Raw genomic sequence first — 16983 nt, 5'->3', positions numbered from 1 at the left:
TGTGCATGTGAGTGTGGGAGAGAGAACACGTGTCCTACTGCTTTAAGCCAATAAAAAACATTGGGGCTGTTTTTCTGAACTCAGGCTAGTGCATCACCAACAAAACAGAAGTTTCACACAGCATAAAACAGACTGTAAGGTGTCTCTTAGAACTCTGTCACACCCTCTAGGGAGGAAGAAAACTCGCAGCTATCAAAGACTGTAATGAAAGCAAACTTTGATGGGAGAAAAATCACCGCAGCATGCTAAAATTATTCTTTTTTACTAAGCTGATTAAAGCAGCAGCCTAGGGGACCCATCACAAGGAGGGCACTGCCATGCCAGACACAAAGAAACACAGTCTCTCCCCTGACATGCTAAACCAGAAGATTGCAGCATGGGCAACTTGCTTTCCCAGAGGCTGCAGAACCCCACCTTAAAGGCATACAGGACATTCCCATTCCCACAGAGCCCTCTGACAGAGTACAGCCAACAGGAGAAGCGTCAGGCAGGCCTGACCAGCATTTGTGTGGCTGAGTTTTGGCAAGTCCATTTTATACTTCCACCCTCCATTCCCAGTCATACAATCTCTACTTTTGTCTGCTTCCATCATGGTGCCTACAAACTGGAGTAAGAAGGATTACAAAGGCAGGCATTTCCATGTGAGAAGGGAAATAATCCCAGCTCTGAACTATCTTTTGTTCCCACACTGTTCCAGAGCCCATAATAGCAGCCACAGGTGAAAGGCTCCAGAATCTCCTGGGCAATCAATAAATAAATGAAAACATTTCTCTTGTAAGAAATTACTGTTTCTGGCTACAGGAAAAGCACACTTCTAGAGAAAGAGGTCAGGTTGATGACTTCTTCAAATTCACATACTACTCATTCACTCACCAGTCCTTACCTCCTGCTGATTCCTTAGTCAGAACAGATCTTCAAATGCAAATAACTCTCCACACACCAACATGCACACACACTTCTTCAGCAATAGCTTGGTGAGCAGAAAGACAGGAAATGATATGAAAGGATCCATATGGGGCCCAGACCAGACAGTTTTAGCTTGAGTGCCCAAGAGGAACACAGATCCCCAGCTAACCTAGCTTAATGTTTACAAAGCTGAAAGTAACCAATGTCCAGCTGACTCCACAGTCCATGCAGCCAGAGATAAGCAGCTACTTCTCCCTATTTGAGAAATAATAGCGTAGATGCATGGAGCTTTCTGATAGGAGATAGCAGTTCAAAAATCCCCATGTGTGTTTCTTGGCAGTAAGTGGGCACAGCTCAGCCCAAGGATGAAGGGATCTCCAGTGAGGTCTCCAGAGTCAAAAACTATTGCATCATTCTGAACTAACTTCTGTCCCACACAGCTCATCCTGAGGGAACAAGAAGATGTGTGAGCCTTCCCAGGAAGTTCATGGGACAGATGGGGAAGGAGTGTGTCCTTTTCTGCCAACACAGTAGAGGAATGTGTGGAGGAACTGGAGATGATCTGTAAGGAGGAAAGTTAATTGACAGATTGTCAAAGAGTTCAGTAAGGAAAGCCACTTGTTTGATTTCTCCCAGGGGCTGGGACCGTGAGCCTGGATCATAAGTATCATCCCCAGGGAAGCAGGGCTCTTTGGCAGACGGGTCTGTAGGGAGTCTGAGACACGAGGGAGGAGCTGATGCACAATGCAGGGGCCATTACATGGAGGAAGCCTGTGCAGAGATAATCTCAATGCTGCAGTGAACATTGACAAAGGACGTAACCACAGATATGAACAGAAAGGGTCAGAATGTAGAATTAGAGAACTGTCCCATTATTTAATGCAAAAATTTCTCCTGTCAGAGCTTTAAGTCACAACAATTCCACTCCAGGCATCTGCGAAGGGGAGTCCTGTGAGGTTCTGGCAAAAAAAAAATGCAGTGGTAATAGGGGAAGGGAAGATACGCAACTACACCAGTTGCTGAGAAAACCCAGCTGTACAGGGTCCACATTTGTAGGAGCCCCACATTATACTTGCCTGCAGCAGGAGACCTGTCCTGCTGCTCAGCTCTACCTGCCTCAAGGGGTGACTGCCTGTGAGGAACCAGCCGAGCTCACTGCAGTCCTGCACCCAAAGAGCCCCAGACAGAGATGTATCCCACTTGCATCCTCCCACTCATTCACCGTGGAACCTCTGCTGGGAGATGCTCCCCTGTTATGTACCCAAGGTGGTGTGCACATCCTCTTACCCCTGAAAGAAGTCCCCCTTGCTTCACATCAATTGTGAAGGTGGATACTAGAGATGGGGGTGGAAAGCAGGCACCGAGGATGCCTGAAGGGCTGCAGTAGCTCTGGAACATGAGATATCTATGTTTAGAGCCCAGTGGCTGCCTGCCTCTTCAACCCCTCACTCCACAAACTGAAATCAAGGAGCATTAAGTGCAAAGCAGACCTCGGCTTTGCAAAAGTAACCTCTCTGAGTCAGAGAGCAGATATCTTCCTCCTCTGGAGAGCAATAGACACACAGGCTGGAAGCTGTTAGCACATTCAGAGGGGAGAGCTCCTTTGCCACTCCTCTCCCCATCTCTCCACGAGAGCTGTCGACAGCGGCAGTGAAAGCGGGTTGAAGTGGCTCGGCTGGCAGAGCTGTTTCATTAGCAATTTGGAGCCGTGCCGTGCAGAAAGCAGCATTGTTCTCAGATGTTCAGATATCAATCTGCATAATGAAACAGGTGATAGGAGCTCTTCCCATTCATGCAGCAGCAAATGGAGGGGATTTAGAGATGAGGGGAAGGGGTTATGTCTAATTGGCGACAATTAATTTGATGAGAATTTTTTTTTCAATATATTGTCTATCACCAAATGGATCCAGAAAAGCACATCTGCACTTATTTATCTGCCTCATGTAGGCCCTGTTTACACTGTAAAGTGTTTGCCAATAGCATTGAAAGCAGTTTCCCAAACTCAGCAAGCTCTTGCTACAAAGAGTCTCTTTTTTATCAGCCGATCTACTTTGACACTGCTGAAAAAAAGCCCAAATCAATGCACTGCTGAATAACATAATGAGCTGGCAGAACTTGGTGCAAGGGTGGGTGTGTGGGTGTGTGGGTGTAGTGCTTTACCCTTATACAGCTTCTCTGGGAGGGCTCCTTACACTCTGTAAGGCCCTGATGACCAGTTAAAGTTTTCTACCACAGGAAGCTCCACAGCTCTGACCCATCAAACTGAGAGCCACAAATTCAGCTCCTCTGCTAGCTGCAAGTCCAAAAGAGCTTAAGCCCATGTTAGATACTTTTGAGCTCGCTTCATTTACCCAAAAGTAAGTGCCAAGCTGAGATGCCTAGGGAATTTCACCCTGGGAACAGGTCTCTCATAGTCCCTGTGTCAAATTTGCCCACCACCTGAGGGTAGTTTGGACACTCCAGTACACCTAAAATAGCCCTAGACATCTACATCAGCCCAAATGAATCTAGCCACTGGGCCATTCAGCTCTCAGGGCATCTCCCACCAAAAGCACAGGGAGCCAACCACTATGGGTAGCAACAAGCCTGAAGTGCCCACCACCCCCCTAATGTAAAACTTCTTTGCATTGCCCAAACATCCTTGATTGTCTCCTCTTGTTCTGGTTCAGCTGTATGTCACTGCAGTCAGCTTGCCCCTTTCTTCATTGCCTGAAAATCCAACCAGGCTGTTTGCACAAGAGCTTCCTTCAGAACCTTAAAAATTGAAGAGTGGGTCAGTGGTTTCCAGGTCTAACTCTGAGGTAGCTCTATGCCTGTACTTAAGTCCTGATAGGTTACACATGTCCACAGCAGCATGTCTTGCCATAGCTGCCTTCTGTGTCCTCTGTTTTCAGCTAGGAAATAAATTCCATCACAGCTAATGGACAACTCTCAAAGAGAAAAAGCTTGTTTTATTCTTATCCCCAAAATACATAATTTTTGTCCTCAAGCTGCACCATAAACAATGTCACAGAATCCCAAACCTGGATTTGACCCTGAGAAGATGCCTCTTCCACCTCTGTCTCTCCAGTGAGTCTCTCCTGGGCATCACCATTCCTGACAGCTCTTAATCCAGTCCACTGCGGAAGATGGCTGGAGACTCCTCCATTCCCTGGACATTGCCCACCAGAGCTTTACTACCGGAAAGTTCTTCCAAGTATCTGAACTAAAGTCTTCCAGCTGCAAATACAACTGCAATATTTTCTGTTATCTTGTCCATGGGCAGGGAAATCCAAATAGTTTCTTCTTCTCTGAAGGTGAATTTTATGTTTTTGAAGACCATTGTGCTGCTGCTTCTCCATGTTCTTTGACTGCAGCTAAAGAAGCCCAGTTTCTTTAGTCTTTCTTTGCAAGCTGTGGACCTGCAACCATTCTTGCTGTTGTCCTTTGGCTGTATCCTGTAGGTCTTTCCTTGACTTACCTTTGGTTGGTGAACATATATGTTCACCAATCAAGAACAGATCTGATCCCCATATCAAGAACCATATCTTGATGGTTCCACCATATCAAGAACAATCTGATCAAAACCCAAAGATGCTGAGAGAATATTACACTAAAAAAGCTTGCAGTAAGGCAACACAAACAATGCTAATCAGAGTTCATGCTTATTATTCCTCTTCTCAGGGCCTCTCTGTATTATATCATGTTTTGTCGATCCTTCATTTTCAGCTTGCAAATTCTTCAAAGCTGCAACTCTGTCCTGATCTGCATTCAGGTAGCGACCAGTTTGTTTCTGGAATGTCAATCAACACTGCCAGCACCATTTTCAGAGCTTTTACTGTATTCTCTTCTTTCTGCAGCTTGGATTGTGCACGTAGGCACATCCACAAACCCATGCTCCCAGTCCCCTGTCCTGCTAGAGGAGGTGCTCTACAGATTTTGAGCACAGAACTTGCTACTGCTGGTGGATTGGTGTTGTAGGCACTGTAAAATTGACAAAATTGTGTCCCTGCTAGGAGTGGACTAGCTGTGCCAGCCCAACAGCATAGGCAGAAAATCATACTGCAAACCTAAATCTTAGCACTGGTACAAGTCTGTGAGGAGAGCAGACTAAAGTGACTGTGCTGCTTATTCTCTATTATTAATGACTCTCTTGTACAGATACTTCTTGAGATTCATTCCTTAAGCATCCCTCTCCTCTGTGCACAGTCATGTAGTTTTGACATTACAGACATTTTTTATTTCTAAGGTGGAACTCTCAGCCATTTCCAAGTGACTACGAGTTTTCAGATCATCCTTTTACCCTGGCTCTTTTTAGTTCCCTCCTGCATTCTGTCACAATAACATTCTCTGCCTCTTCAGCAGTGGCTGGGACTCCTCACAGCTCTGAATCCAGTTGCCACATCAACTCTTCCTGAAACCCCAGTTTCTTGTCTTTGCTAGTCAAACAAAACGTCTTGATGCATAAACAAACAAAAAAAGGAAGCTAAAAAAAAGGGGACCAAACAGCACGAAATCAAATATGTCAATTGTGGCAGGGCATAAAATTTCCCTGTCCTCCCTCAGACCTTGACTTTGTGGTTTATCTTATTATTCAGTACCCAGTGATGTTTCAAATTCTCCATCTTGCTTTGCATAGTGCTTTCACCCATGAATTGTTCTAGATAAGTCCAAGAAAGGAGTTATCAGTTAGTGCAGCTGACTGCAGTGAAGTTGGCAAAGAATTCTATTAAAGTCCCTTTTAAAGGAAGATGTAGTGTGGGTCAGACCCACAAACAAGAAAGAAAAATATCTGTGAATGTCTGTTGGTGAAATATGGACATGTGCGGGTCAGGAAAGGGAACAGAGCAACCTGGTGACAATGCAGAGGTGAGGGGGGGCAGGTGAAAGCAAAAGAAAAGACTTCAAATATAGCAACTTTAAAAATAGTTGTCCTTGCAAAATAACTGAGATGAAAGCAGAGATCCAATTGGTGGAAGAAGCCTCCATCACATGCAGTTATTGCCAGAGCAGTGCACACAGTCGGACCGTGCAGCCTCTTTGCAAGCTGGATTGCCATGTACAGACCTGCTCTGTTCCACTCCTGCACCCTGGGCAGAGCAGCATCACCCCAAACAGACAGCATGTCAGGGATCCCACATCCTCCATGGACACACCTGCTTGTGCCTGCTGCCACCACGCTGCCTTTGTGCTGACCCAGGCCTGAGGGGCCACTGCAGGATCCCACATCACCTACAGACAGAGCCCACCCACCACCAGCACACCACAGCCTTCTGGGTGGGGCAAGTGCGTGAACATTGCACAGGCTCTGTGAAGTTTCTCCACCTGACAGGTAATATTAAAGCCTTAAATATTCCTCAGGACACATTTGGCAGTATATAGGCTTCAAGTCACTGTTAGGTGTCCCTCAAGCTTGACCAGAAATCTGCAGTGGAATCACTGAGCGTCACCAGTCAGAGCCAAAAGCTGCTTGCACAGCTGCAGTGTTTGTATGTATGGTATCATACCATAGCTATGGTATCACAGTCATAGCTGTTGCAATGAAGGGTGCTATGAAATCATAGCTACGGTGCACTTAACTTTGGTTGCATGCATGTTGAGGATGGAGATCATCTGTTTATCCAGCATCAAATCATGCCATGTATCTAATTTTTGAAAGTCAGCTTCCTTGGAAGCTAAACACAATGGGACAAAGGGTATCTACTGAATAATCCCAGGCAAACACAAAAGAGAAATTTGTGAGGCAGAAAGATGCCACTTACTACACTCATGTTAATATCATTAGGAGTGTAGATGTTCATTCAGAGGGAGAAAATTAACTGATTAAAAAGACCTTGAGAGGAGAAGTGACAGCTAAGTACAGGGGAATTTGAAATCTGCTTTGTTTGCGCATGAGACAGCTGGTTAACAAATTACAAAACACTCTGAAAAATTCAGAGGATGTAGTTTGGTGGGGAAGCAATTCCATTTTTCACCCATTTTCACGAACAAAGGAAGGTCAGATCCTCCTGTCTTCTGAATACTAAGAGTAGCCATCCTACTATTATGTGGGTACTATCCACTGGGCAGCAGGGTGAAACCCTGCACAAGCCTGGCAAACCTCCAAAAGACTTCACAGGGGCCATAATTTTCATCCAAGCAATTTTAAAAGCTTAGTAATTACATTAGTGCAATTTCTTAAGCACATCTGTAGGGCAGAGATGCAAAGCAAAACAGCAGAGCACTTCAGACAGGGCAGCACCTTCCCAGAGCTGGGAGATAATGCCTTCCTTTAACCTTCTGATGAAAACTGCCTCCTACCTGCAAGTGAAAGACAGAGAAAGGAAAGCCACATCACTCCCATGTGAGTCCTGGGGCACTGAGCTATACCTGGAGTAAACAAGTCTACTGGGCCACCCAGATAATGGGGATGTTTGACCTTGAGTAGCCAAAGGCCTGGGAGAAGCAGGGCAATAAAGTAAAGTAAAGCATGCAGTGAAGTAAAAATGCCTGGAAAGATACAATCTGCCAAATATTTATCAAGTATATGTATGTGCATATAACTCCAAATGTCATGGTCACTAGGCATCAAGTATGAAAGCGTGTGGATACAGCTGTTGTGGTTTTTTGTTTTGGTTTTTTTTTTTTAATCCTGTAGATCTCATACTCTCATCCCTTCCTCATCCCTTTCCCACCAGTAATTCAGCCCTGATCATTCAGCTGAAGGAGGCCAGCTCTCATCTCTCAGGCTGCCAAATTTTGGTGGCAGGGCCATTGTCTTTTATTTGACTGTAAAGTGCCAAGTACATTTATGGCACCATATAAATAATAAATAAAAATATTCATTGTTTTCCTCTCCCCTGACTTATACTGATGTGAGAAGCAGGACAATCCTTTACTTCCCTCTCTCACTCTCCCCCTTACGTAATTCTCCAAAGACAGCTTTTCCAGACTGCCAAGCAATTAGCACAGAAGCAACCAAATTTAACCACTCCCTCCAAAGGGGATAGCTCCAAAAGCTGCTGAAAAGGAAGATGAAAAGAAAGGGTCAGTGGTGGCCAAGGCCTGGAAAAGGCCAGGGTGCTGTGGAGGGGGAATCCAAAAGCTGCAAGCTAAGGACAACGCCATGGCCCCATCCCCAAAGTCCCTCATCCTACAACTCTCATCTGTACCTCCAACAAAACCCAGGAGTTTGCATTTCTTCCTTTCCAGCAAGGATGAACTAAGCTGACAGTCTGACTCTGAGTATCCCCTCCCCTCTCATCATACCTGCTTAAGTTCCCAACTAAACTGCATTTTAACTGTCAGAAATCCTAAATAGTCCCATTAGAAGATTTTACTGTCATTAAATAATAGAATGGGGTGGAAGGGACTTTAAAGATAATCTAACCCCAATTCTCATGCCATGGGCAGGGACACCTTTCACTAGACCAGTCGCTTGGAGCCCCATCCAACCTGTTTTGAACAGTTCCCCAACTTCTCTGGGCACTCCTTCCAGTGCATCACCACCATCACAGCAAAGAATTTTTTCCCTAATACTTAATTTAAACCTATTCTCTTTCAGTTTGAAGCCCTTACCCATTGTCCTGTCATTACATGCTCTTGTTAGAAAGTCTCTCTCCATCTTTCTTGTATGTTCCCTTCAGCTAGTGGAAGGCCACAATTAAGTCACCCTGAAGCCTTCCCTTTTCCAGGCTGGACAATCCCAGTTCTCTCAGCTTTTCCTTGTAAGGAGAGATGCTCCATCCCTTTAATAATTTTGGTGGCCTCCTCTGGACTTACTCTAGCAGGTCCATGTTCTTTTTGTTCAGAAGACAACACCTCAGAGCTGGATGCAGCACTACAGGTGGTGTCTCACCAGTGCAGAGCAAAGGGGCAGAATCCCCTCCTTCATCCTCTGCCCATGCTCCTTTGGATGCAGCCCAGGATACAATTGGCTTTCTGTGCTGTGAGTGCCATTGCTGAGTCGTGTCCAGCCTCTTGTCTACCTGCACTCCCAAATCCTTCTTGGCAAGGCTGCCCTTGATCCCTTCAACCCCCAGTCATTTTTTATACCGGGGAAGTCCCTACAGATGAACAGAAAAAGAGAGAATCATGCGAGACCAAGTGAAGGCTAAAGCACACTGCAGCCTCCTTGTTGCTCTGCACTGTACAGTGCTGAGATGAAGAAAAAGAGGGAGAATGACAAAGAACTAGGACTGAAGCAGGGGGAAAACAAAACATGTTTGAAGACCCACTGACTTTAAACATTTATAGTCTTAAAATCTACTGAATCACATTTTAGCATACAGGCACAGAGGTTTGTTCCAAAGATCTCAGAAAGCATAAAAATTATCCCAATACAAAGACTGCAGAATGTCTAAAAATCTATGATAAACACACCCATCTGCAACTGCAAAAAATTATCTAAGATTATATTTATGTATACAATAAATGTGTCACAAATTAGAAAAATCTATTACTAACATATGATCAGCTGTAGCTATTTAATAGCTATTTATTAATAAAAAACTTTTAGCATAATATGTAATTACACATAGTACACATGCATTATGTGTGTTTACACATAATATATAGCTACACTATATAATATTTTAAAATACTTCTTACTATAGCACCTGATGATTTACAAGGACATGCAGAGAAACAATCAGATTTTAAGCCATAATATTTCAGACTATTAGCACTCTGGGTTTGTTACACTTCACTATGAACCAGTGTTTCTTTTATTAAGCACTGTAGTTGATACCACTCTTATTGATAAAGGTCATATTTAAGCAAAAGGCACAGTTCAACTCATTTAGAGGGAGATGTACTGCTAGGGAAGCACTGTGGAAAGAAATTCAACTCTACCCCATGACATAAGGTCTAGAGATTCAAGAACCTCTTTATTATGGGGAGGTTTTTTTGTCAAGTAAGGTGCATCATATTTACGCATTTTGGAAAAGGTTATGATTTATCACAAGAGGACAGGATTGGAAGTGGCATGGTCCTTCTTCTGTCTGCCTAACTCATATCTCCACAAAGGTGTCCTGACAATAAAAATCATTCTGCTGTTGAAAGATGACGTACTTTCTGGCTTTGGACACTGCCACATAAAACTTCCTTTGTATCCTGCTGAAATGTGTGGAAGTACCACAAATGTCAGTTAACACTAAATATTTAATCCTGTGGAAGATTTGTACTGCCTCCAAATTATCCAGTTAGACAATCTTCCCCTTGTAGAGCTCACAAGGCACAAGACTGACCCTCACTTTAGTCCCCTTAAAAAACGTCTAGCTGAAGGTGTCTGCTCTGCATTTTCCCTGGACTTCTCCAGAACAGGTATTTGTTGTACAAAAGCTGCAAGCTCGAGGAAGCATTTAACTTCAATCATGTGAATAATAGCCCATTGACTTTAATGTCACCACTCATGAGCACAAAGTTAAGCACACGCTTAAGTCTGGGATCCTTGCATATCTGGGATCCTTGCATAATTTCGATTTTATGTGCCACAAAGTACAATGTGGGAAATAATTCATTTTTCAGTTTCACAGCCAAGCATCTATTACTGCCAGAAAAGAGCAGATTCTTTTCTTTCTGTAGGTTTTTCAGTGTCTTTCTGTAGGTTTTTCAGTGAGGCTTTTGTTTTGTATCAACCTGAAATGTTCCATTCACCTCAGATCTACCTATGTTGTTTTGTCTTCCAATTATCTCTGTCCGTCCCCTTCCTTTGTTACAGAAAAAAAAGAAATCTTTTTTCCACTTTTTTCCCCCTTAAATGTAGGTCAGTTTTATGAGTAGTGCCTTTAGAAAATAACAGGTCAAAATACATGTCAGAAATATCAAATTATTTTGTATAAAGTGTACTAAAATGAGCTATTTTGGAAAATATCAGAAATTCCATTTGCCTTCTTCTACTCTCCTCAAGTTTTTTTTCATAAAAATACTGCCCAGTTTTAACTTCAAAACCTACCTTTCAAGAAAAGAAATAAACTCATATCTATTGAAAAAATAACTGACCCATGCTGCATTTGTCTCAACATTGCATTAACATCTTGAAAAGCAAATAAGTCAAATGCGTGTGAAATTTCAGCAATCTATATTAATTTGCAGGCATGCAGAAATCAATTTCTCTTCTTTTCATGTCAATTACAAATTACCATTTTGATACTTTATTAACTTCTTTGGCATTTCCAACTAATTTACAGGAAAGGATACTATTTTTTTATTATTATTAACCTACTGCCTTCTAAATCACTTTATTTAAATGCCCTGCTGGCTGTCCACATTTGCTTTTATTCTATTACTACTTTATATGAATGGAAATTACGTATAGCTATTAGATTACTTGACACATTAGTTCATTTTATATAATCTTTCCTGTATTTATTGCCTTCGTCAGACCGAAATACCGCAGGCGCTTGTTTCTCTAATGTGTCTGAGGCTCTCCCGCTAATGGAAATTGCGTTATATCTTCTGATTGCACTCAGATGAAACCCAGACCCAGGAGCTGACTGATATTCTGCAACAGGCCCTCTCACCATCGGGGCTTTCGCAGGGCTCAGGGCAGCAGCAGCAGCCCCCAGGTGGATCCTGGATGGATGCAGCCCAGCAGCACGAGCAGAGATGCTCCAGCTGGGCTTGCTGGGAGCTGGCACAGCCACTGTGGCACTGCCCCTGCCAGGACCACCTCCAGCCCCTCTGCTGCACAGGGTGGACCAGTGGAGGTGGAAGGTGCTGCTTCGGCTCCTGCGCAGGAGCAAAGTGGTTCAGCGTGCCACGGGCCCAGGGAGCTGGAAAGGAGATGCTGTCAACATTAGGACTTTTCCTGCAGAGCTGACGAGGCCAGCGCTGCTCTCAGGCAGGAGCAGGTTTCTCCCCCCTCAAACTGCCCATGGCTGCCCCAGAGTTAAGAGCTAAAGCTTGATGTATGATTTAGCAGATCGCAAGGTTAACATGAGGGAACTAACAGCCATCATAAGGTGGGTTCCTGCACCAACTCTGGCACCTGTTTTGAGCCAGCTATGCTCAAAGGGTGGCATTCAGCAAGGTCAGCATCACCTGGGACAGAGTGGCAGAGGTCCCTACATTCATACAGGGGGCCTCCAGACACCCTCAGTTCAACCTGGTACCCTGGGACAGAGGCATCCACTCCAGCCCAGCTCAGACAGACATGCTCAAGCATCCACAGAACCACAGTGGGGGTGTGACTTTAGTCATTGTATTGCATGCCATTAGGAAGTAAATGCTGGGGCACAGCCAAGACATCATCCAAGAGACATCCACCATCCTGAGCCATCTAGAGCATTTCAGTCTGCTTTTCTGGGGAAGTGGCATGCCAGCAGCTGTAGGCATCTCTTGCAGTGGTTCTTCCCAGGCAAAACCTAAGGAAGAGGGTCCAAGGAGACGCTCAGGATTGCTATTGCGGAGTGTAGCCAGTCTGACCTTGGCAAGTGCACGCCAGCCAAGTACAGGAATGGATTTTGTGAGTACATCTGGCATTTAGGCTGCTCTACAGTGTCAGTGGGACACCTTCCCCAGGTACTGTCGAACTACAGAGACGTCTGCATGCAGATCTGGGTCTATGCAAGTACGAACAAGATCATTTTGTTACTGTCACTTTGCCGATTGGCTTGGATTACATCATCTGCTGAGTCCTTGTGCTGGACACAGGTGCCCTTACCAGCTGATGGAGAAGGCCAGGAGACCAATCTGCCTGACTTTTGCTGTGGACACCAGATCATACATTTGGGATAAAAGAGATTGGAAGCGTCAATCTTTCGCCTTGGAAAACAGTCTTTCCCACCTGGCTTTGAACAGTGACTGCCTCTTTTGAAAGTCTGAAACTCGGTTTAAGCAGACAAGAGAAGTGAGGTAGAACACAGTGCACCTCCATGTGCCCTGGATGTGGCTGTGCCCTTCATCCTGGTCAAGCAGTGCACTGAGAGGGTCAGTGAGTTGCAAGCAGGCTTCAGAAAAGGGTAAAGATGAGATTCAGAAGAGTGAATTCCTCCCAGACCAGGGGATCTTGAAGCACTGTGACAAATGTCTGGATGACTGCTCACAAATCCTACAGGGCCCTTTGCATATTCACAGAGTAAAATCCATAAGCCCAGTAGATCAAGCTCATTCACTCACTTTATTTTGGATGGAGTTAGTCCCACCTGCCTTTATTGCCCAAAGGCAGCTGTTGGCCTTCAGTTTCACCAGCCAATTTGAATTTGATTCCAGATGCTCTGGTAGGTTGTAATCTTACCCAAATATTGCACTTGCACTAGCAGCTATGTTTGAGGCATACCACAATCCTCTATGTAGTATTGCCTTTCTCTTCCCCAAGGAAAAAAGCACATATGCTTTAGCATAGCAAAAGTAAATACAGGTACATTGGCAGAGAAGTAGAAAAAAATGGCCTCAATCCAATACACACAGGTGGCCCTACAGTGAAATCAACTAAAACAGGCCTAGAAATTTGTATTCAAAGGCTCTGTGAAGTTCCAGGAGTCACTGCTTTCAAATAATATTTCATGCACATATCTCTGCAGCTATGAAGAATATCTTGAAAAACGTGAGAATGAAAGCATGTTCTCTCCATGAGCCTAGGCACAGCCTGAAACAATAGATCACAGGTACAAACTATCCCATTTAGCTCAGATAGTTGAAAACCTAATGATGACAAACTAATGTTACCTCTGATAGGGCTGGCTGGTTTTGAACAGTATCTTTCAATCTGAAGGTTAGAGCTCACAGTTTCTAAGGAGTCTCTGCAACAATCTCCACCTGACAGGAAAGCATCTTCCCCTCCACCCCATCCTCAACACAGCACATTGCAAATGAGGAGACAATGTGAAACAAATTGAGGTCAAAATGAAAACAAATAACAGGAGCACTTCTGCATGGATTGTATTATTCTGTGCCATCTTTCATTCCAGGAAAAAAAAAAAAAAACAACCAAAAACCAAACAATAAAATGAGTAAGAAAAGCTCCTATGGTTAATCCATCACAGGATTTCCAGCCTGCTGAACAGGACACCATATACACAGGAGGCCTGGCCACAAATTATTTCTAGACTGTCATGATGGACACAAGAGTCAGTAACTACAACCAACCCAGCAGCCACAACTGACACTTGCAGTCCCCCTCTTGCTGCTATCCCCAGTAGCAATGTGTGCAACCCGTTGCTATTTGGCTGCCCTGCAGTGGCATGACCCCTTAAGCAGCCCCAGTGACTGAGTAACAAGCTCAGCATGGGAAATTGAGCCTTACAATACTCAATTCCTTGTGAGTAGCCTCACCAGAAAACAAAAGTAAATGAGTGCACAAAGCATTAACACCCTCACGAGCCAGACAGTGCTACCCTGCATGTATCAGCAATCTTCTCAAATCCTCAAGTGTTCAGAGTCCAGCAAAGGAAATGCTCTGCATGGACAAAATGCTGTGCAGATAAACAAGGCATTGAAATGCAGTCTGAACACAAAACGATTTCTTGTGGTAAGCCTCCAAACACCTTGGAAAAACAACAGTATAACTGCAAATGCAAGCAATAGTAAATCATCAAAGGCACAGTGATTTACCCCCATGGACAGAACTTGTTTTCAGAATAAATTAACAGATCATATTTGCTAGCCTAATGGCCAGCATTCCTACCCAAAACAAATGATTTAATCCTGAAAAACCAGGTTACAGCCATTATACACATCGTCTCCAAAGCTCCATTAATGTGTTTCTTGCTGACACTCAAGGTGTGGTTTGGGATCATGCAAGCACAGTTCAGTTCAGTCTATAATTCATTCCTGAAGTGCTTAACACATGTAAAAGTGCAACTGAATACCAATGAAGAACAGTTGTGCTATTTAAACTAGGGTCTAAAGCTCTGATGATGTGACTCTGAAAACACCAGCCCACTTTCCTTGTGAAAGGAAGGAAGAGAGGGTAGAGCAGCCTATTCTGTGGAAAAGGCTGCTTTGAGGGTTTGGGTGGATACATTACCTTTTTGTCGCTCAAGCCAGACACCTGGTCCACGTATTCCTCTTGGATCATGAAGGCAGCCAGGTTGGCAGTGTAGCTGGCCAGAAAGATGACAGCGAAGAAGGCCCACACCGACACCATGATCTTGCTAGTGGTACCCTTGGGATTCTGTACTGGCACAGAGTTGTTGAACACCAGCCCCCACAGCAGCCAGATAGCTTTGCCAATGGTGAAAGAGGGACCTCCTGGTTCTAGAGTGATTGAGAAACATGATCCCACAGTGAGCATCTGACAGTAAGTGGTCTGCATTTCCAGTCATATACACATCTTGATTTCAGAGTTAAGAGCAGAATCTATTCCCACTTGTGAGGTGAATATCTGCAGCTGCACTCCCCTAAGTTCATGCTACCATATCTCAGCTAAATACAACCTGAAAAATTATTTTTTAAAAATGTCCTCAGGTTTTCATATTTTTCTATCTCAGGGATTTCCACTAAAACCTTATGAAAGGGCATTTTTTTTTTAATTTGATTGAAGTATCTAGAAGACCAAACATTTAATTTTGGTTGAAGAGTTGTCCCCAGAAACAGAATTTGCTCAGAAACATTCTATCCTCATTTCCATCTGTTCACGAGTAATGTCCTCAAACTCCCAGTATACATCTGTGTAAAACATGGCTCTGTTTACTGTACTTGTAAAGGTATGAGGAAGAGCACCATCTGAAATAACAGGGCTCTAGAAATACTTCTGCATGAATGTTTCATTACTCAGCCTGTTGAAGATCCATGAACCAGAGAACCCTCTCCCCATATTTTGTGTCTAAGGTTCATGACAGTGACATATACTTCTTCCACCTTAAGAAAATCTGCAGGTCTGCCCTAGATAGTCCTGGAGCAGATCCAGTGTTTTAAAAGCTCCTATTTTCCCCTTCCCCCTTTTCAGTGTGGAAGATCAGTCATACCCCAGAAGCCATGTGTGCTAAGGAAGCAATAGATCTGAAAACATGTGAAATGGCACCTGTTTCACAGCAATCCTGTATCCCCAACATGTGCTGGTTCCATTAATGGGAACCTAACCCAGAATTTCCTCAACTTGAGCACAAGAAGAGCTGAAAGGGAGAATGCTGTTGTGATCACTCTTTGGACACTGAGAAGATCCTCTTAGGATGCATGGAACAGTACAAGCATCTGTCCTTTTTCCAATAGTGCCAACCTGATCAGCATCCCACGCTGTATCTCCTCAGGCAGGCTGATTGGGCTCTAGTGCTGCTGCCTGTGGTTGACTCCAGCAATATAACAAAAGGGAAGAAAGTTTTGACATGCCTCTCCAAACCTCCAAGCAGCAAATAGCATAGATCATCTGGAAACACTAACCGTGTTACCCTAAATACAACTGAACAATTCAAGGGGCTCATTTTCTACCCAGGGAACTGCACACCAAGTTCAGAGCACAGTCATCACCTGGTAAACGGGTGCCTTTAAATTCCAGGGAGGTGAAGTTCCTAAGAGAAACATAGTTTGGCAGTCTTTGTCTTTTTACATGCTGGAGGTGGTATTTTTACATCCCTCTCTACCTAATGTGTCCTAAGATATACAGGTGAAAGGCCTGAAAAACATCAGTGGCAACTGTATGGTGAAAGGAAATCTTGAGAAGTTCCCTTCTAAAAGCCTTCCTCTCTCCACTGATCACCCCAAGTGCTTCCACAATTACTTTGTCAGACACAAACCAAGATTGTTATGGGAGATTCCAATCCAAAAGACTTGATGTCCATAAAGAGAAAATGCAGCTGTTTAAGGCATACTGTCATAGTTCAAATGCAGCCAAAGTAACATTAGCCAGGGTTCTCTTTACCAAAATCAGCATTGCAGTCTCTGCAGCAGATTTCTGTATCTTCATATTTCATCTCTCAGGGATAATATCTGTCTGATCATGCAATACTCTTCATAATTACTCAGAAATATTGATACTTGTAGCTGCAGTTCAGCTAACTTAACAACTGCATAACTGCATGCCTGTACTAAAAACTGCTTCCAGTTCCACATCTGTATTAATACTTCCTAAGAGACTCAGGTTTCTCAGTACTTGTGCCCACAGATCCATGCAAATATGATCAGGTGCCATAAAGGCCCTCCACAGCTCTATGTCAAGAGACAAGGTCTCCATTTCCCCAT

The 16983-nt window shown here is 43.9% G+C and overlaps 1 protein-coding gene across 2 annotated transcripts in view; it reads right to left on the bottom strand.

Annotated features, from left to right (window-relative positions):
- The window catches only part of GRIN2B (glutamate ionotropic receptor NMDA type subunit 2B), a 205589-nt gene that overhangs the window by 10795 nt on the left and 177811 nt on the right, over positions 1-16983 (bottom strand). For both annotated transcript variants that reach the window (XM_066549660.1, XM_066549659.1), the window contains one exon: positions 14834-15063. In XM_066549660.1, coding sequence (XP_066405757.1) covers positions 14834-15063 — 230 coding nt within the window. The remainder of the gene's footprint in view (positions 1-14833; positions 15064-16983) is intronic.

The sequence above is a fragment of the Molothrus aeneus genome, chromosome 5 (genome assembly GCF_037042795.1).
Source record: "Molothrus aeneus isolate 106 chromosome 5, BPBGC_Maene_1.0, whole genome shotgun sequence".
NCBI lineage: Eukaryota > Metazoa > Chordata > Aves > Passeriformes > Icteridae > Molothrus > Molothrus aeneus.
Note: the sequence above shows the minus strand (reverse complement) of the source record. Positions and strands in the feature narration are given on the sequence as shown.